Genomic DNA, 21,125 nt, shown 5'->3' with positions numbered 1-21,125 from the left:
GAAATTATTCTAATATATGATTTGCCGCTCAATAAATATATCTTATTATTATCAGTTGTTCTGCTTACTGTTTTGTGGAAACAGTGGCCTTTTTTTTTTTTTTGATGAACAAAGTTTAATTTTCACATTTATTTAATCAAAACTTTAAAATAAAAATAAAAATAAATAACACTTTTAGACATCCATCTTCTACTAGCCTTTAAATCCCATACTTTACTTTACAATATCTGAACATTCGGGCTGAGCATGTTTGACATTTTACTTTTATTTTGATCTTCCATACCCGTGTTGATACCTTCATGGCTCCTTGCCACAACATGTCAAGTGCATGTCTTGTTTATTCCATCCGTCTCATTCCGTGTGAGTCAAAGATAAGATACTATCCTACTGGATCCACGTTAAACCGCTCGGCTCCAGGAGGAGGAGGGTTAGAAGGAACACTGGGGCTGGGAACAAGTCCGTATCTGCTTGTGTCATGCGATGACCTTTTTTTTCCCTCTTTGAAGCGCAGACCAAGAATGCATAGTTTACACTGTGGGAAATCACCTGAGCCACAACAGAGTTTAAATTCGCATGTACCTGAAGAATCAATCGGACCATGGACGTGGACTTTGCATGACCAAAAACCTGCTTTCTGAACCATTTGGGTGTGTAGGCGGTGGTTCCAGCCGAATAAGTATTCCGATGGCATGGATGTGGAAATTATGTCCATTTTCCTGAAAACTACACTTTTTTTTCCGCTTCTTCTCTTAACATAAGCCAGACTTATTTTGGGAAAATTGTTTTAAGAATGATTACAACTGTAAGCTGCTGCCAGCAGTGTGAGTTGGCTTTTACAAGAAGCAAATGAGTAAGGAAACATTTTGATTCCATTTCCCATGTACAAGCTTTCAAAATTCCAAAAGATTTTGGTTTCTGGCTGCTTTTCCATGCTGCCCACAGGCCACACAGAAGGAGAGGAGTGAGCAGTACATATGATACTGTACATCCTGTGGCTTCCTCTTGAGGCCAATGCTTCAGCAAATCTGAGCAAATAGCTATCCGTGTATTATTTTCTTAGCGCTGTTTTCTCTGACGTTTTGACCAGCAGGTTTACGGGCACTTGTTCTGCGAATCAATCAAATCTGCAAGGCGGAAATTCAAAGAGCCAGCGTGCTAACATGGCAAGCCCCACACAAGGCTTCAGATTTCGCCTTACAAATGAAGAAAAGTGCACAGCAGACATTTCTGATGATTTCCCCCTCCCCTACCGCTTCAGACAATATTCTCTCTGAGTGATTTAGGGTTCTTTAGAGTCTTAGCTGAAAACCAAGTCTCTAAGAAATAATTCCGTCATCATTTACTCATTCCAAACCTGTATTTTTTTCTGTTGATCACAATATATGTTTTCAAGATGCAATTACAATAAACTGTCCCTAAAAATGGTGCAAAAGCACCTTATAAATATTATAAATGTGTCTATATGGAATGTCTTCTGACACCTGACTGAATTTTATGTTTTCCCATTCATCCTAGCTCCCCTTGACTCATTCACTGAGAGTTGAAAGTTCAAGAGAAGTAGCTATTTGGTTTGTGAACCGATCTTTCCATTGAATCATTCACTCGATTTGGTTCACAAATCCAGTATGAATGATTCATTCATGAATCAGACTGATTTGGTTCTTAAGTTCAAATCATTGACTCATTCATTTATTCTCAGTTAACCGTTTCTCATCAAAAGATTGAGTATATTTTCCATTTTGGATCACTTTCATGATGCTTTTAAGCAGTGTCCTTAAGCCTCGCCCCCCTTAGTTACAAGTTGCTAACTGTCTTAGGCCGGGGACACACTGCAAGCGTGTCGTGAGCGTCTCGGCTGCGTGGCGTGTCCGTTTGTATTTCGGCTCCCATGTTAACCGGTTAGCGTTTACATACTGCCTGCGCCAGCCACGCGGCTCACGCGCGGAAAACGCGTGCATGCTTCAAATAGAAGAGACGCCTATTTTTCACGCGACACGCGAGCGTGTTGGAAGCGTTTCTAGGCAAAATAGCATAGGAAAAGATGTTTATATGCCATTTTGACACGAATAGGCCTACATATTAATAAATTACATTTTCATGTTTGAAAGTCTTTAGGTTAACATAAATGCAGATATAGGCCTACTTGTAATAATAAAAAACAACATAATTATCGATTTTGAAATATTACACCTGTCAATACAGAACGAAATATTCTGTGGCCTATTTTGCCTTACAATGACAGATGTCAGTGTGAAAATCTTGTCCCAAGATGCTTTTTGGACACAGAAGGACCACTTCTTGTAAAGGAGCATTCAAGTGAGACTTAAATATGCCATGGGGGTATAAAAGATTTTAAAATAAATATGGTGGTAAGATTAATTTGGAAGCTAGGGTTTACAGATCACAATGCGGGAGAAGCCTCGTGTTACCGTCCTCACGATCGAAGATGACAACATCCAGAATCAACACTGTTCATGTACCGCAGAGTAAGATTACAATAATTTACATTTAACCATTGACCTCTAACCTGTAATATGGAGAGATCACTGAAATGCAGACCTTCGTTTGTGTGTTTTTGACCTGCACTGATACATGACATGTGAACAGTTAGCTATTTAGGTTTGTTCATTAGCATGGACTCAGTAACTCAGATGTAACTGAATGAGAGTATGTATGACAACCAGAAAATCCTCTTAGGATACCTGAAATAAGTGTTACAGTACCCCAGGCACAACTTTTTACCATTTTGTAGCATAAACACCATCAGATCTTCCAATGTTTCTCTATGGCGAGTTCTGGTCCACATGCAACTGATACTCAACTGCCATTGGCTCATCTGTGTTTGAGGGGATGGGCTTACCGATAGGTTAACTGCATGGAAAAGAGCTACCAATATCAATTATTATAGCACATCATACAGGCTTGGGTTGAGTAAAATAATAACAAAATACAATTGTATTAATAAAATATTGCATTAATATGTTGAATAGGTGCCATTTCGTGGACCTTTTCACTCAAGTGATTTACAATACTAACTGCAGGGCAATTTGAACTGGAGTAGTCTAAAGTTAAAATGTGCTCAGTGCATCCATATTTTATCTAAAGCAACTTACAGTACATTAATAACAGAAACAGTCTACCCTGTGCAATTTTGGGTTGCTGTAGGGGACAACAGGATCTCAGTACCTCTGTGATCATGGGTTACTATCTGTATTCCTTCAAACTTTTACGTCAGTAGCCCAGCTCCATCACTAGGTCACCGCAATCCTATCAAGGGCACAAAGATAAGAGCACAGGATCGTGTTGATATCGTCCTGATGTAGTTAGTTTGCCAATCTAAAATACCTTGCAAAAAAGTGTATGGCAGAGCTACTACAGCACTGGTCATTGACATTCAGTACTTGAACGAATGGTCAAAGGAGCCGCCGCATGCTTCTGTGCGGCTGTCTGATCCACCAGCGGTCGGAGGATTCCTCTGTTTGTTATCACTCGACTGACTGCATTTACACAGTCAACCCCCGCTGCTTATTTTGCTGGTCACACAGTTTACTATAGCGCATCTAGGCCCTGTCCTTGGAGCGTGTCCAGTAATGACTACTGCTGTCGGCCCCCCCTCCGCCTGTCTTCAACGCAGGACAACCTGCTGACACACCAACCGCCAATCTGTGGGAAAATTTTCCTGGAAAGTAGCTTATTCTAGACGATCTGCAGCTGTGCATTTGAATGTAGTAATAAAGGTGCTTGTAGATATTATATTTAACATACATTTGTGTGCAGACCTCCTACAATGATCTCTGTATTCTGAAAAAACTAACCATTTGCTAGGCTCCGCCCCTCTTGGTTTATAGTTTCTAATGTCTTTTATAGAAAAAATACAAATAAAAAAAAGAAGCCTCAACTGACAGAATTATTGTTATTATTATTATTTTTTTACAGCATACTCTGGGAATCAGTTACTTTCGGCTGTAAGTAAAATTCATGCCATTCACAATAAACTCACTGTAAAAAATATTTAAAAACTAAGAATACCTGGTTGCCTTAAAATTTTGAATTCATTGAAATAATTTTTTTTAGGTAATACACTTACATTTTTTTAAGAATTGACATTACCCTTTATTCAAATAGTATTGAAAGATTTTGTAAGCATATTGCGTAATTGTGTTTTATTTTTTATAATGCAGTGAAAGATGCTAAATTGTGCAATTTTCACAATTTATCACAATTTTATGTGGATAAAATACAATATTTTTGAGTTTCTATTTATTAAACCAATTTCCTTCATTGATTTAACTCAATTTTTTTATTTCAATGAACTCAACATTTTAAAGCAACCACGTTACTAACTTTTTTAAGTTAAAGCAACAACTGTTTTTTTTTTTTTTTTTTACAGTGCTGATAATTGTTTTTATGTTATGGCCAATAACCGATAAATGTCTGATATTATATTATATTAAATTAAATTAAAAAAGTAAAAAAACAACTAGTGTATTTGGTCATCACAATATTATAATATACAGTATAATTTTTTTAAATTTATTTCGATTTTTTTTTTTTTGTTGAAATGTATTTATTTTGGAAATTATATTTAACAATGTTTTAATAAATTGTTAATGTTGTTAAAGATGAACTCTAAATGAGGTAACATAAATGTAAGAATAGACCAAATAAGCAATTAAATATCCAAGATTGACTGCCAGCAATAAAAAATAAATAAATAAGCATATTAAAATTAAATCAAAAATGGTCCTGCATATTTTTTGCATCCCTAACTGCCAGTACCTGAATTAATACATACAGGAAAACAAATTAATCATTACGAATGCTTTTTGTTTTTGTTTTTGCGTATCAGTGTCAGTATCATTAAGCAACAATCAAAAAAAAAAAAAATTCAGCTTGCACATTCTGTCTGTATTGTAATGAAGCAGTGTTACGAATACTGTCTTTGTTTATCCTCTGCAAATGTCTGGAAGATTTCAGACATTCTCTTCCTGTCATGCTTCACTGGGCTGCGGGTCTGGCTCAGGACTGTGTGTGGGTAGAGGTTCACACCCTGTTTTCATTAACGACGATACAGACGTGTCTGTTCACTGGACACCTAATTTCACTGTATGCTGCCTGAGCCCAAGCCATATATGTATGTGTGTATGTCCTGATCTTTCTTCTCAAAAGTAAAAATGACAGTAAAGGGGCCACCAAAACACCTGTGTGTGAGCGAGTCTCCAAAGCCTTTGAATACACACTAGGAAACATAAAATGGATGGAATTATCTCAGAGTTTGAAGTCAGGACTAAACGGTTCATGCTGGGAATGGCACGCTGTTAAAAAAAAAGGAGAAAAAAGGAGGCAGAGATGAACGGGGAACAAGAAGGGGAGTGGGCTAATCCCCTGAAGCATCCATATATTGCTCCTTGCTCCTCTCCCACTGCTTGTAAACGCCCTGGAATGTAACATGTTGTCTTTGGACCCCGTGTGTGTGGATGTCTCCAGTATGGAGAGATTTATGTGCGCAGACGTTGCCTAAAGCTCCCTCTTTTTGACTTTTAACAAGGGGCTTTGAAGCAAGGGTAGAGCCTTTCAGCATTAAAGTAATATCTGAGGCACATTCTTTCATTTCTTAGTCAGTTATACATTGTAACTTTGTGTGGTGGGTGTATCTTTGTCAACGCGTTATGTCTGGCAGATACAACATCTGAGAAATGGGTCAGAATGAGTTTGTCTTCTCTTGTAATAGCGAATCTCCTCTTGCGCAAAGTTTGCGACGCATAAGAGCCTTTTTTTTTCAAAAGATGTTCTTTCAGAGCATTTCAAATATTCCTCAGAACTCAGATGTTAACAGTATACATATATTATTCTTTATTTTCAGGCATACTAATGTTCGAAATACACCAGACATTTTTTTTAACATCAAAAACTGTCGAAAAGTAAAAAGACTAAAACCCATGTGACCGGATTCAAGCAAACTTGAAGGAAAAGTGCACTGGACTTCCTCTTTCCAGTCTCATTCCGTATGTAGGGCACAACTTCTCTGACTTTTACTTTCTTTAATGAGTGTGGAAGGGAGCTGAGCTACTTCTTCAACTTCTTGATCGGAATCTCATGTTTTTCAAGTAGACTTTATGCCACAATCAAATGCCTGTGGACTTTAAAAAAAAAAAAAACCCAAAAAAACAACAAAATCAAGACATCCCCCTGCTTTCACTTACCATATCTAATCTTTAAATCCCCTTTTGGGGCTGGTCAGTCCCCCATGTGAAATTTAAGATGAGGAGAGCAGGGGTGGGGGGGTGGTGGGGGATCTTGGAAAGCCATTTACTTAACTGTTTATAAAAGCCACATGAAGGAAACTTTGCACAAATCCCTTTAACCGCTGGTGAAAGAGATTGTTTCCACACAGAGAGAACAAGCAGCAAGCATAACTAAAGCGAACAAAATGGGAAGAAAAATTAAGCACAATTAGTTTTTCTAGTCTAGGTAGGATCAATGCTAGGTGCTTTTACACAGTCTTGGTCACCGTTGGGGAGTTGAAATGAAAGTATTTCACACTCTAAAATGATATCAATCTTCTGCAAAGATTGCAGTCTGTTCCAGATAGTGGGCGGTCATACATCTGACAGGAACAAAAAATAAAAAAACATCAGACTCAGTCAATAGGCCTTCCTGTAAGCTGCCTGCATGACTTCTCGGGTGTCGGGCAACGGTGGGGTCGGTATTGACTGAGGTAGTTTCGAAACCAAGAGAAAAAGTAACTATTCGTTTCATGCGCTAGGGTTTTTGTAGGGTTTGCACTCATTTCGTCCACAGAGGCCTCAACACATCGCCAATGACGCCAATGGTTCTAGCATATTGACTAAAGCTGGTCACACAAGATGGCCATACAAGAAAGCAAATCTAATCACTGTATAGACCAAAGTTCACTTCAAGAAAGTGGCACTAGTGAGTTTAAAGGCTGGTGATTGAAAAAAAGGGCGTAAACAACATTATGATATTTCCCTATACAAAGCATAAACTTTTATTAACAAAAGATACACTTATTACTGAAAGACTAATAGAAAACAGTGTTGGAAGACACTGCGTTTGTCACCCAATGTGCAACCCCGATAATATACCATATTCAAGTAGAGGGGTACAGATCAGAGGGTCACACAAACATTTTATGATAAGTACTTTTTGCCATTTTGGAGAATTTCACAATAGAAAATGCTCACTGTTTGTGTACCGCAGCAGACAAATTGGTAAACATAAGACAAAAACTACAACACCGGTATAAATGTAGCCTGTTCATGCTATCCTGTCAGAGATCCTTTTTCTCTGGACCAGAAAACCCACTGCAGCGGAAGGGCCTCATTTAGAGAAACAGAAAGGCAAGGCGGAGGGAAAAAAGAGAATAAATCCCTTTCTCAGGAAGATTAGTGGCTGTCCCTTTAGAGTGGGCTGTGGATGGAGCGGCTTTTCAAGCCACATTTTTCTCTGCCAGTGGCTTGACCCCTGGTGCACTGCCTCTCTCCCCTGGGCTGCCCGCTGTACTGCTCTCTGCTCCTCACCCAACCTCCTTACCCATTCTTCACCGTCTCTACGGAGAACTACTCAGGAGGGATAAAGAAATGCCTCTTTTTCTCTGACATGGTCTGTGACCAATCTAGAACCGCTCTGTGTGCTTCCACAAATGAAAAGGGTATTCCTGGGCTGGAAAAATCATCTCCACCTGCCATCAATCTACTGATATTATACCAGACAGGAACTAGTAAAGTCACAGGGCAAGGGGCGGGATGATATCCTCACCATATACATACACTCTTAAAAATTCTGAGTAAAAAACAACTCAATGTTGGGTCAAATATGGACTAACCCAGCAGTTGGGTTGTTTTGACCCAGAGATTGGGTTAAAAATATTTAACCCAACTGCAGGATTAAAACAACCCAATTGCTGGGTTAGTCCATATTTGACCCAACATTGGGTTAAAACAACACAGCATTTTTTAGAGTGTACAGTATATACATGATATATGTTTTAAAACAAAAGTAATTGGCACCAACCAAACATGATATCAAGGCTCAATAAGGCAGTGCAGCCACAATTTTACCCTTTCCCCAATTTTCTTTATTTTCCACATCTGCTGAAATGAAGTGATTATCCACAGATTAAGGTACGCAGTCGAGCTTGTTACAGCAGGATGGATTCTGATTGCCTATCAATGTTTTCATCGTTCATCAGCTGGATAAAATTCTTCTGAAAGCGATTCCAACTATATTGTTTTTCTAGGTCGTTATCACTATATAGAAGCTGTAATAGTGTAAATAAATATATTATAAAAGATAAAAAAAATACTGTTCCTTTGAATATTTTATTTAATCAAAGAATTCAGAAACAAATGCATCACAGCAGAAATATTACATTGTTTTTAACATTGATAATCCATTTTTATACCCAAAATCAGCATATCAGAAAGATTTCTGAAGTGACACTGAAGAGTGAAGTAATGAGTAAAATTGAAGTTATTTTTAAATAAATAGTATTAATGTTTTATGCATGTTTGTATTTTTTTTAATCACATAAATGCAGCCTTAGTGAGAACAAGAGATTTCACAAATCTTTCCAACCCTAACATTTTAACAGTAGTGTGTTATTGAAACATACGATAGGCAAACATTTTTCGGTCTTTGCAGTTCATACACCAGCAGTAGCTCTATTTGCATCATTAAAAGTAGTAACTGCCCAAGGGTGTTACTAAGATGGCCGCCAAGTGGACTGACTGTGGGGATCATGTCAGGACACATTAAATTTGAGAACACCGGTTTAAAATTTGGCCTAAACCAGTGGGAAAGAATGTGTTGTGGTCGGAGAATTTTCTTTGCAGATTTTCCTTTGAAACACTGACACCTTCCCTTGTTCCTGCTTCGTATCATGTACCTACACTGAGCACACATTGTCTCGGGGTACTGAACAAAAGTTGGAAAGAGCAGCTAATAAATCCTACAGATCCCCTGTAACCACTAAACTGACCTCAATAAAACAAATTCTGCACCATAAAAGCTGGAAATAGACATAAAAGTGAGACGAAACAAAAGGTATTGAATAGCTCAGAAATGCTTTAAATAGGTCCAGTCCTGCTCTTAGAGATCTATATCGCCCTGCAGGGTTCAGATCCGCTAAACTCTAGTCAAACACACTCCAACCAGCGTATCCAAGTCTTCAGGTTCACTGGTTATTACAGACAGGGTTTGGGGTATGTGTGGGTAAGGGTCCTAATATTTTCACATAGATGCTGTCAGTTTGTTCCATACCTGTATGACTTTTAAACACAAAATTAAACTTTTTGTGGAACATATTAGTTCAATAGCAATGAATGGAGTAGGCTTCAAAGCTTCACGCTTCAAAAATGGCACAAAAGCAGCATCAAGTTGTTTGTATTGTGCAGAATATGCACTTAATTTCAAACATTCTAAATTCAAAGTGAAATTTAAGTATAGTAAGTACTTAGTTACTTGAGAATTATTGAATATGATTTGTGAATGTACCATTCAGACCAATTTTGTGAACTGGATCATTGATTCATTGAAAAGATTCAGACTCATAAGAATCATTTGTTCATGAATTAGGAATTTCTACTTCTATCACGAACGCTCATGAGAACTAGAGTGAATATTAAGATTTTCAGTGAACAGCAATGTGATATTCAGTCGTACTGGCCACTTAAATGATACTTTTGAAAAGCTTCACCCATTTTTTGCAATTGCATAAAGAAAACAACCAGGGCATTCTTTAAAATGTTTCACAAAAATACAAAAAGTCATACATGTTAGGAATGACAGTCATTTTTGGGCAAATCATTACTGAAAAATCATATATTGATATGATATTAGGTTTAACACAAAATCGTAAGCAAGAACTCCCAAGTCTACATCTTCATACATTTTGTATGTACGTATTGTAAATCTAAATTTCAAAATAAAACTACATTACGGTCTCAGCACAGTCTGCACTCCGAAGGCCAAAATCCATGATGCTAAGAAGTTCAGACATAAATGATTAGAAATACATAACTTCTGGACTCTGGTTGTGAGAAAAAGGTCCTTCACCATCACAAAAGCCTTTCAGCAGGCAACTAACTAAATTAATTACTATTCCTTGAGTATGTCCTATTATCGTAATTTTTAGGTTTTAAATATGTAAAGAACTCTTTTCACATTTAAAATAACCCACAACATTGTACACTTAGACACAAAAAAACAAAAAAACAAACACCCTTCTGAAGACCGGGTACACCAATGCTCCATTTCTCCTTTTGTCTTAAACAATTTATGATCATTGCTTTCTTATGGCAGGCCACCAAACCCCTCATTAAACAGTACGATGCCATAATATGAGCAGGTCATTAGCATTTCAAAGGTCTTTCACCATCTTCATGTTTGTCAGATGGACAGCGCAGTCCACTGCTCTCCCTGAAGCTTTAAGAAATTTATAACATTTATACTCTGGAGGTAAGAACAAGGTCTTTCAACCTAGTTAGAGAAGGGTTTTCATCACACATTCACTGACATCTTTTAAACATGTACAGCCTCTCGTCCATTCTCTTCACTCTTTTCTTTGCATCTTTGAGTCAACAAGTGATACATGAGCAAACCGGTCCGATACGCAATGAATTTCTATACGCCTCTCAGCCGATATATGAACACGTATTTTGTAATGTGGCCTAATCTTGGTTCTTAATAATAATTTAAAATAATGTTTATCCAAAATGCCACTTGGTAAATGGATACTAGGCATGGTAAAACATGGTACTTGCAGTAAATAAAGAAAAGGAAACTTAAGCAATAAGCCTAACTGTGTTGAGCTATATAACAATGATTTGTTTTCTGCCGATGAATGTATCCAAACAGTTGCTCACCTGTCTAAAAAGACAGATAATATATTAAAAGCGTCTTTGGTGTTTTCATGGTTTCTACACAATAAAACCAGAAATCAAGGGTAACGTGGGTATGATGTCATTAATCGGCGACACATGAACACGGCCAGTGTTAAAATAGCTTATTTCTGGATTTAAACACTTATAATGTAAACATTTGGGATGTAATGTAAGTACACAAGTAAATAAATTAAAACAAAAGCAAAATATTATGTGTATATATTATGTGTATATATTAATATTATATATATATATATTCATCAATACTATATGTGTACACATATTATATTATGTGTATATATTAATATTATATATATATATTCATCAATACTATAACAGAGTTTAAAGTATAAATAATACTAAAATAGCACTTCTAAACTAACACTCCTGGTTGTCAATGGAGTTTCAGCATTTACCATCAGAAAAATAAAGCAATGCACCTTTTCCATTTGTGAGTACAGTACCTCGAGATGCTGTGGTCGGTGAGGGCTTTTTGGGAAGCTCCGAGAAACTACTGCCATCCAGGCCTGACCCCTTGCATTCCTTCTTTTCTGTGGTGGTGGAACTTGTGGTCTCCATGATGAGCCTGAAAGAGAAAAACAGATTTTTAGTATCTTCTGAGTCACACAAATAGATGACCTGCTGAAACATGAAGTAGGTTAGCAGACAAAAGATGTGTTGTAACCTGTCATTGATACGTTTTAAAAAACATGCAATGACTGATGCAAAACGTAATACTTCCCTCGACAAATAGTTCTACAAATGTATGAAATCTTCAGAGGGAGTGACTGAAATGTTTCCATTATATAAACTACAACTCTAAAGAAAAATCCTTAACTTCCCTCTGCCCTGTCTCATGACTTGTCTGTTTGTTTTGAGAGCTTAGAAAAGCCGTTGTAGAAATGCCATGTTACCAGAAGAGACAAAGCAGAGAGCGTGCAAAGTACCTCCTCTACGGCAGCTCTGTCAGAGCGCTCAAGTGCCTGTGCTGAAGGCAGATGACTTGGCAGCACGCCGCTTGTTTAACTTTGTGTAACCTACAAGATTATCCTTGGTTCAGAGCAAACAGCGAGTGGTTTAGGATTGAAAAGAGGTCCAAACTGAGGCCATTCAGTCTCTGATTGTGGCTGCCCATGTTATTTGTTCTTCAGCAAATGAACAAGTATGTTTAATGCACCTTGCAAAGGATGATTCTACTCAGATTTAGTTTAAATAAACAGGGCAAAAATAACACATTTTCCCATCAACACTCACAGGGCCCTATTTTAAGGATCTGAGTGCATGGCCCAAGTGCACTTAGTGTCAGAATCCACATTTGTTAGTTAAACGACAGAGAAAACGTTGGCACGCCAGGAGCATGGTCCAAAAGGGTTGTGCCTAGTCTCTTGAGTCACGGGTGTGTTTTGGGCATAACATGCAATAAACCAATCAGAGTCTCATCTCCCATTCCCTTTAAAAGACAGTTGTGCTTGCACCATGGCAGATTTTGCGAGTGGAAAGGAATCCATTTATTTTTTAATATTTAAAAATATTTCTGTGCTGTTGCACATCCCTGTGTGTGTAATAAGCAGAGTGTAAGCAGGTTGTGTACCCGCCTACATGCACACATTTCTAACGCTGCCTTTAAAGGGTTACTTCAGCGATTAGCATATGGCTTTGTATCAGTAGAAACCCTGGAGTATATTCGAATTGGGGCTGGGCGATATGGCCCAAAAAAATTATCATAATATAATTTTCCATATCAGTCGATATCGATAAATATCACAATAAATGTAAATTCTTTATTTCTTTAAAGTTTGAAGGCATATTTCTGCTCCTGGGTAAAAGTTTTTTTAAACTATGACAAAACATGACAAACACTTCCCAAACAGGTAAACAATTTATTAAAACTGAGGTAGATTTATTTATTAAAATATGAACTGTGGTCAGCATTTTTTTACTCTACACTGTATATCAATAATATCATTATATATACATAATTGTGTAAGTAGTAAATCACTAAAAACGCAAACGGGCAAAAAAAAAAAAAAGGGTTTTAAGTTTTTACATTTTTAGTCCGCCCTCTCTTGCCTCACAGTGGATTGGTCCACCATGCATCTCACACACACACGCGCATTCACGCATCTCACTAACACACACCTCACCGACAGCAGGCTGGTCGGGAGAGGAGTGAGAGAGCAAAGTTCAGTATTTGTGGATCTCCAGTAAGGGCTGTCTAGTCTATTTTATTTATTTTAAACATCAGATGAAAGCATTTCTCTTTTGATACAGGTGATGCTGAGTCATTAATACATCACCAAAGACAAACAATTATGATAGCGTCCGATGTACAAGTCTGATGTTTTAGTGATTATAGTTTGGTAGCATTAGCTTGTTTTTTTTAGTCACCCACTACAGCTAACAAGGCGATAAGCCTGTGCATGAATGTAGTTAATGCAGATTTACCGCTGTGTTGGGCTCAATGTTATATGGAAGAACTTTGAAGAAACGATAATTTAATAATTAAATTCCGTGTGGTGAACCTATGATAAGCAGTCCACATATATTGCTTTGTTTTATGTCTGATGGGATCGCCAAAATATATGCAAACCACTGAAGTTGAGCGAAATAACTTGTCAAAGATATGTGTCCTCCGAGCTGGTCGTGTGCGCTGAGTTTTCTTCACGATCGCTCATTTTTCTCGCTTCACTTCAATCCAATCCTCCAATCCTGTCAGTCACTGACTGTAAACAACACCTCCAGCAGCACCCAGAAGCCCGGTCTGCAAAACGCATGCGCGGCATTACGCATAGCGCGTAAGCATTATATCGAGAATTTATCAAACTGTTGTTATCGTTTGATCGAGGGAATTTATATCGTGATAATTATCATTACCCTGAGACGAGAGATTTATGCATTTTATTTCTGGAAAAACGATACTTGCGTCATCGGAGACATTTTTGACCAGAGGCTAAAGACTACAGCCAGCAGAGGGAGCCATTTCCACATGTTTTCAACCTGCACATGGGGGGTGGGAGATCGCACTCACAGCTCAGCTCGCATTCATGTAAACGGAGCGGCCGGCGGAGCAAAGTGAGTGTTTCAACTTCTCAAATGAATTCCTATTAAAGGGGTCATATAATGGTACATGCACTTTTATAAGTTGATTATACAGCAATGTGTGTTGATAGTGACTGTACACAACCATCCTATAATGATAAAAATCCATCAAGTGTTTTTTTTAAATCTCCTTATATGTTTTCACCTGTCTGAAATCAAGCCGTTTGATGTGTGACGTCACACGATCGGACACCCCTCCCACGACTGTTGATTGACAGCAGCGTTTCAGCTCAGACCCGCCTTGAGCGAGCTCAACAAGCTGTTGTCCGCCATTGTGGATATGCAGAATGGCGTCTAAGTGATTTTGGTGTTCTGTTCTTGGGTGTAATAATGAACACAGGAGTCATTTTGATGTTGATATATCTGATATATCGAATTGATATGGTTGAACTTGCACAGATGTGTCATGAGAGACTCTTTCTCCTGTTGTCTAAGCAACGCTTCACACTCAAAGCCCCCACAGAAAAGAGGGGCGGGGTGAGAAAAGCTCATTAGCATAAAAGGCACATGCACAGAAACGGCTTGCTGAAAACAGAGCTGATTTTCACCAGGTTAAATGAGTGATTTCTTAGAATACTAAATAGAATTTTTAATTAAAGTATATTACAAAGTTTTAATTTAGACACTAAATAATCATATTAACTTGTACAAAAATGGCATTATATGACCCCTTTAAAAGTTAAGCTTCCAAAGCCATGAACTGAAAATGCGCCAGACACGCACTGTGAACGACTGCCGCGAGCACGGACGCGTTTACCTCAGCTCTCATCACGAGAGCCCATTCAGCTCATTCATCACGGTGAATGTATTCTGACTCCTGCTACGTTTGCGCTGTGACACTCCTGCTGCGTTTGTGCTGTGACACTACCTCAGCAGCTAAATCACATTATATAATAGAATAAAATGTATATAGTTATATTTTATTCATTTGATGTCTATTTATTTAACAAATGTTTTTACATTTATTTTCCAGTTAAATTATTACAGTCAAGGAAATCCACTATTAAAAAGATGATTCTCTTTTAAAAAAGTTCAATAAATGAAAAGTTCACAATAATCATGATTATAATTTTTTACCAGAATCAAGAAGCCCTATATACTGTGGTTTTATTTGGAAGCCTTTAAAAATCATAATTGTAAAATAAAGTCATAATTGTGATAACCTTTATATCTTCGTCTGCCAATTTTTTTTTTTAAACCTGCATTTTTCATATCACAACAGGCGATTAGGGAAAATAACTACCACATTATTAGTATTGTGCTGCAAAAAGTTATGCATGCAAACTAAATGATGCTTTACTATTGACATTTTGAATGTTGTTTCTACATGCTAATCCAAAATATAGTTTTCTTATGTTCAGTATCCTGTAAGAGTACCTGTGGCCACATTCATCAGCCTTTTCTTGTGCCAGTCAAACATCCCATTGCCAAGATAAGCCGATTAGAGGTGGACTGTTGGAGTTGGCCAGCATCTGTCTCACTGCTTGTTAGCCAAGAGGGTACATTTGCCATCCTGTCTCACTGACACCTCTTCATAGATGTAACTAAACATCGTAGATGTCAAAGGATTCATTTATACATAATTAATGAGGCCTCCTAATGCGGCTTGTGAACTCAGTGTTGTCATCAAATGTACAAAGGCCAATTATAACAACTGGGACATTTCTATACGTCTCTTATGGAAACCACCTTCCAGGACTCAAGGTTTTTCTTGTTCCATATCATTACCACGATTGTTAAAAGAGAATGTTAAATGAAATGAAACCCTGTTTGAGGACATTAGTCAAACACAAACATGCTATTACTGGCGCTGGTCACCTTTTATTGCCAGTAACAGCGATCACTACAGCCAAATCTGCCCTGGAATAGACACACAGTAACAATGACTCATAAACACCTGTCAAAGATTATCAATCATTAGAATTGCAATAACATCCACCATACAAGGATTCATTTCAATACTTCAATTATATATATATATATATATATATATATATATATATATATATACACACACATTTTTTTTATTATAGTATATGCAAATATTTCTAAACTGTATCATTCAAGTGTGTGTACTACATCCAAGCGTGTGTATTTATATCTATACACATACACACTATGTAAATACAAACTTTTATTTTGGATTTTATTTTGACAGCCCTAAATATAACATATAATACTTTTTTTGAGGTCAGTACTATTTTTTAAACAGTAATATTGCATAGTAATTGCATAGTATTTTTTTTTTTTTAAACTATTATCTTAATTATTATCATTGTTGAAAACAGTTTGTGCTGCTTAATATTTTTGTGGACACCATGATACATTTTGTTCAGGATTTTCTGAACTTTTGATCAATATGCATTCTTACTCAAGAAAATAAAATTTATTTAAAAAAAAAACTAAAAAAAAAAAACTTACAGACCCGCAAACTTGCGGTGTGTGTGTGTGTATAAAATACTTTACCAAAGATTAATCAAAGATATCTGAAAATTGTGTTAGCTGTTGGTTCAAAAGTTAAGGCTAAAGGCTAACCTGGAATGGTTTATCATCCCAAAATGGCTAAAATTCTACCGTTTAATTTGCATAGCTAATATATTTGCACCCCATTTTGCCATTTACTTGTCAAGTTCTGTAGTCTAAACCTAGGTCTGACCCTTTGACAAGAAGTTCTGACAGTACAGGTGTACATAACCGAGTGGACAGGTGGCGGTGAGGGTGAAAAACGACAAGAAAGCGACTCTGTTCTTCTGCGTGGCTGCTTTGACAAATGCAGCGTGCGAAACGGATCAGAAACTCAGGTCCGCATGACAGAGGGGTGTGAGACCACGCAGGCTTGTGGGCTAATCCTCCATAGCCGCCCCCTACCGCATTACCCCACCTACTGCTGGGCCGGAAAGTTCAGCCGTGACCGTTCACAAAATCCCCCCTTTGAACACTTCTGCAAGTGTTCACAAATTCACCATCGCAGATAATGATTAGACCAGAGTTTGTCCACGAAAAACGTGCCGCAAAGGAAGAGCAGGAGGACATCTGATTAACTTTATACTTGTTGTAAACTTGATTTCCCTTCCAACCAACAGTTTGACAAAGACGAGTGAAGCCGAGCAATAAAGCTGGACACAATCCACTTTATCTTAGCACAACTTTCCCTCCATTTTAAGGAAAGCAATTACACTGAGTACTTAACACCAGCAATTATGTGGACTCCCAAAGTGTCAAAAGTGTTTTTCTTCCAGGAAGCTCCATGAACTTTTCTTCAGTTTCCCTGAATACATGACAGGCAGCTTTGACTGCTTCTTTCTGTGCCTGTCATCAGTCTGAAAGGAAGCAACAGGTGTGAAAAAGACCATCCACCCCACAGGACTGGGAGGGTGAAAAAAAGGACAAAAAAACTGAGATAATGAGAGAGAAAGCCCTGTGGCCCTTCTGAACAATCAAATGGATGCTGAAGAAACACCTTGTACCATCTTACAGAGCTGAACATTTTCCATCAATAAATGATGACTGCAATTCTAGAAGCCCACGCTTCTGTTCAACACTCCAACAGCACCATAAGCTCTTAGCAGCAAAACAATCCAAAGCATGAACAGATAAATAACAGCTAATTCAACAAATAAACACCTTCTGTATGCTAATGCATTTCTTTTCAACTGTGTTACGGCTCGCCTCTCACGCAACACAATGGAATGCAAACTTCCTCTTATTTGAGGATCTCTCTAGTCTCCTGTGGCGTCTTATCTTTTACACAGTGCCATGGTGAAGACATAAATCACCTTGTCTCTTCTTCATCTGTATTCAGTCATAATGCAAGTGTTTCATTCGAAAGCACTCACAAGTCTAGTGCAATAGTAGAGCAAAATGACCAGACGGGGTTATTTCTTTACACTTAAACTTAATCGTGTGTTAAGCGTCCGTTTCCATGTGGTATGTGTCATCTTGTAATCCAGAAACATGGATAACATTACAAGCATGAAGTGCATCTAATGTCGTCAGGTCAACAGGGTCGTGGAAGTTACTCCAAAACAGTTATCAATAATACATCACTGGTTGCTTTCTTTACATTATAATGGGACCACTTTTCTAATTACTTCCACTAAGCCATAATTACATCACTCGTTACAACACTTTTGAATGATGGCTACAACACATTATAACACATTATCGCATGCCATCTTTAAATTATACATTATTTTAATAATTTAAGAAATGTATACTTTTATTCAGAAAGGATGCTGTAAATTAATCAAAACTGACAGTGAAGACATTTAAAATTAATCAACTTTTATTTTAAATATAAACGTTATTTTAAATATATATAGTGTGTATATATACAGCTCTGGAAAAAATTAAGAGACCACTTAACATTGAGAAAATATATACAGAGCTGTATATATATATATATATATATATATATATATATATATATATATATATATATATATATATATATATATATATATATATATATATATAAATTACATATGACCTAGTACTAGTACCTAGTACTTCCTATATACACTCCTGAACAAAATCTTAAGACCAGGGGATTCATTGCAAGTTTTACACATTTCGCACTTGTGGATCATAACCGGGTTGTAAGTGCTGCTTCAAAATGCCAAAAGAAGAAACAGGAGCAAGAGACAAAAAATAGAGAGTAGGCAATTTATTGAAAACTGCATTTAAACTCAAACAGGCCGTCCATCACCTGATCAAAAGTTTAAGACCATAGCCATAAAAAGGTAAAATCTGCACAAAAATATGGCTTTCATTGCATTGTCCTTCAAGCAGTCATACTGTCAAGATGTCCTGATGGCAAAGGCAAAAAGGCTTTCTCTCTTTGAACGTGGCAGGATTGTTGAGCTGCACAAGCAAGGCCTTTCGCAACGCGCCATCGCTGCTAAGGTTGGGCGCAGTAAGACAGTCATTTTACATTTCTTAAAAAATACTGAGAGTTATGGGACAAAAAAGTCAAGTGGTAGACCCAAAAAGATTTCACCTGCACTGAGCCACAGGATCCGACGGGTTGTCCGTGAAGACACAGGTCGGTCCTCAACCCAAATTAAGGCCCTTACTGATGCTGACTGCAGCCCAATAACCATAAGACGTCATCTGCTAGAGAAGAGCTTCAAGAACAAAAAACGTCTTCAAAGGCCACGTCTCCTCCCACGACACAAACTTGCCCGTTTAGAATTTGCAAGGGACCACCAAACTTGGGACATTGAAAAGTGGAAGAAAGTTTTATTCTCTGACAAGAAAAAATTTAACCTGGACGGTCCTCATGGCTTCCAACATTACTGGCATGACAAGGAGATCCCACCTGAGATGTTTTCTACGCGGCACAGTGGAGGAGGCTCCATCATGATCTGGGGTGCTTTTTCCTTCAATGGGAAAATGGAGCTTCAGGTTGTGCAGAGGCGTCAAACGGCGACTGGCTATGTGGATCTGTTGCAGCGGGCATCCCTCTTGACCGAGGGGCCTCGTCTGTGCGGTAATGACTGGGTCTTTCAACAGGACAACGCTGCAATTCACAAAGCCTGCCTGACGAAGGACTTCTTCCAGGAGAATAACGTTGCTCTTTTGGACCATCCTGCGAGTTCCCCTGATTTAAATCCCATTGAGAACATTTGGGGATGGATGGCATGGGAAGTTTACAAAAATGGACGTCAGTTCCAGACCGTGGATGCCCTTCGTGAAGCCATCTTCACCACATGGAGCAACGTTCCCACCAGCCTCCTGGAAACAGTCGCATCAAGCATGCCGAAAAGAGTTTTTGAAGTGATCGACAAGAACGGTGGGGCTACTCACTACTGAGTCCTTTTTTGACACTTTTAGTACTGTTGTGCATTTATTTTTGGGCTATGGTCTTAATCTTTTGATCAGCTGATGAATGGCCTGTTAGACTTTAAATGCAGTTTTCAATAAATTGCCTACTCTCTATTTTTTGTCTCTTGCTCCTGTTTCTTCTTTTGGCATTTTGAAGCAGCACTTACAACCCGGTTATGATCCACAAGTGCGAAATGTGTAAAACTTGCAATGAATCCCCTGGTCTTAAGATTTTGTTCAGGAGTGTATATATGTATTACGGATGACCTAGTACTTCCGGCAAGATTATGAAGTGCGCATTTGATGGGCACTTAACTAATCCCATGAGGTCATGGGAGAGGATTTATGAATGGAGATGAGGCGATGCTACTGACGCTGGTAGGTCATGTGATGATGACATATAGGCATTGATGTAGTTCGTCCGGATTACATTCATACTACACACATTCATACTTTTTACCGGTCGTGAAGTAAGTTCACATTCAAATGTAGTACCTACACAGGCAGTATGCTTTTTTATACGCAGCGTTTATTTCTTGCTTTAAACGACAAAGGGGTAGGTACAGAAATCTCACAGATTACATTTAAAATATCTTCATTTGCGTTTTGAAAATTAATGACAAATCTTACAGTTTTGGAACGGCATGACAGGGAGTAAATAATGAGTATTTTATTTTATTTTGGGGTAAACAAACTATTTAAAATCTTATTTTTACATTCCTGAATATGACAACGCTACACCCAGTCTCGCTACTGACTCCCATAACAACCTGATGTACACATGAATATGAACGAGCAGGGAAGTTTAAAGAACGCAGCAGAACTTTAACGTCCTCCTCTCAACACTGACAGACCTGATGAGTTGGCAGGCAGTTAGAGACGGAGATATACCCCACTGACCAGCAGAGAAAAGACCAGAGGATGACCTTACCCATCCCCCTAAGCCTGAACCCCTGCATATATGCAATATCCTGTGCTTGATCTCTTTGTCCTCCTCAAAATCTGAAACAGATGTTTACTTTACAACCGAGTCTATCGTTTAAGAAACGGTCTCAGCGAGGGTCAAAGCGGAGCTCCGTTGAGTGTGCTGAGAATGCCGTTGTGTATGTTTGTGCACCTAATTAAATCGTTATGAGAGCTGTGTTTATAGTACAAGTGTTTATAAATAAGGTGAGGCTTACTGAGAGGATACTTTAACAGAGCGTAGTGCAGCTGTTGCGTGTCACATCGCAGATCTCATGAAAGAATTTGCTCTCTCTGCACACCATTTGCTCGGGTCACTAAACCAAATGGGTA

The 21,125-nt window shown here is 38.0% G+C and overlaps 1 protein-coding gene across 2 annotated transcripts in view; it reads right to left on the bottom strand.

Annotated features, from left to right (window-relative positions):
- gli2a (GLI family zinc finger 2a) overlaps positions 1-21,125 on the bottom strand; it is a 93,790-nt gene that overhangs the window by 62,153 nt on the left and 10,512 nt on the right. For both annotated transcript variants that reach the window (XM_067444235.1, XM_067444234.1), the window contains one exon: positions 11,369-11,490. In XM_067444235.1, coding sequence (XP_067300336.1) covers positions 11,369-11,483 — 115 coding nt within the window. In that variant the 5' untranslated portion in view covers positions 11,484-11,490. The remainder of the gene's footprint in view (positions 1-11,368; positions 11,491-21,125) is intronic.

Source organism: Pseudorasbora parva, chromosome 5 (genome assembly GCF_024679245.1).
Source record: "Pseudorasbora parva isolate DD20220531a chromosome 5, ASM2467924v1, whole genome shotgun sequence".
In the NCBI taxonomy this organism is placed as follows: Eukaryota; Metazoa; Chordata; class Actinopteri; order Cypriniformes; family Gobionidae; genus Pseudorasbora; species Pseudorasbora parva.
The sequence above is the reverse complement of the archived record's forward strand: the minus strand, read 5'-3'. Positions and strand labels throughout refer to the sequence as shown.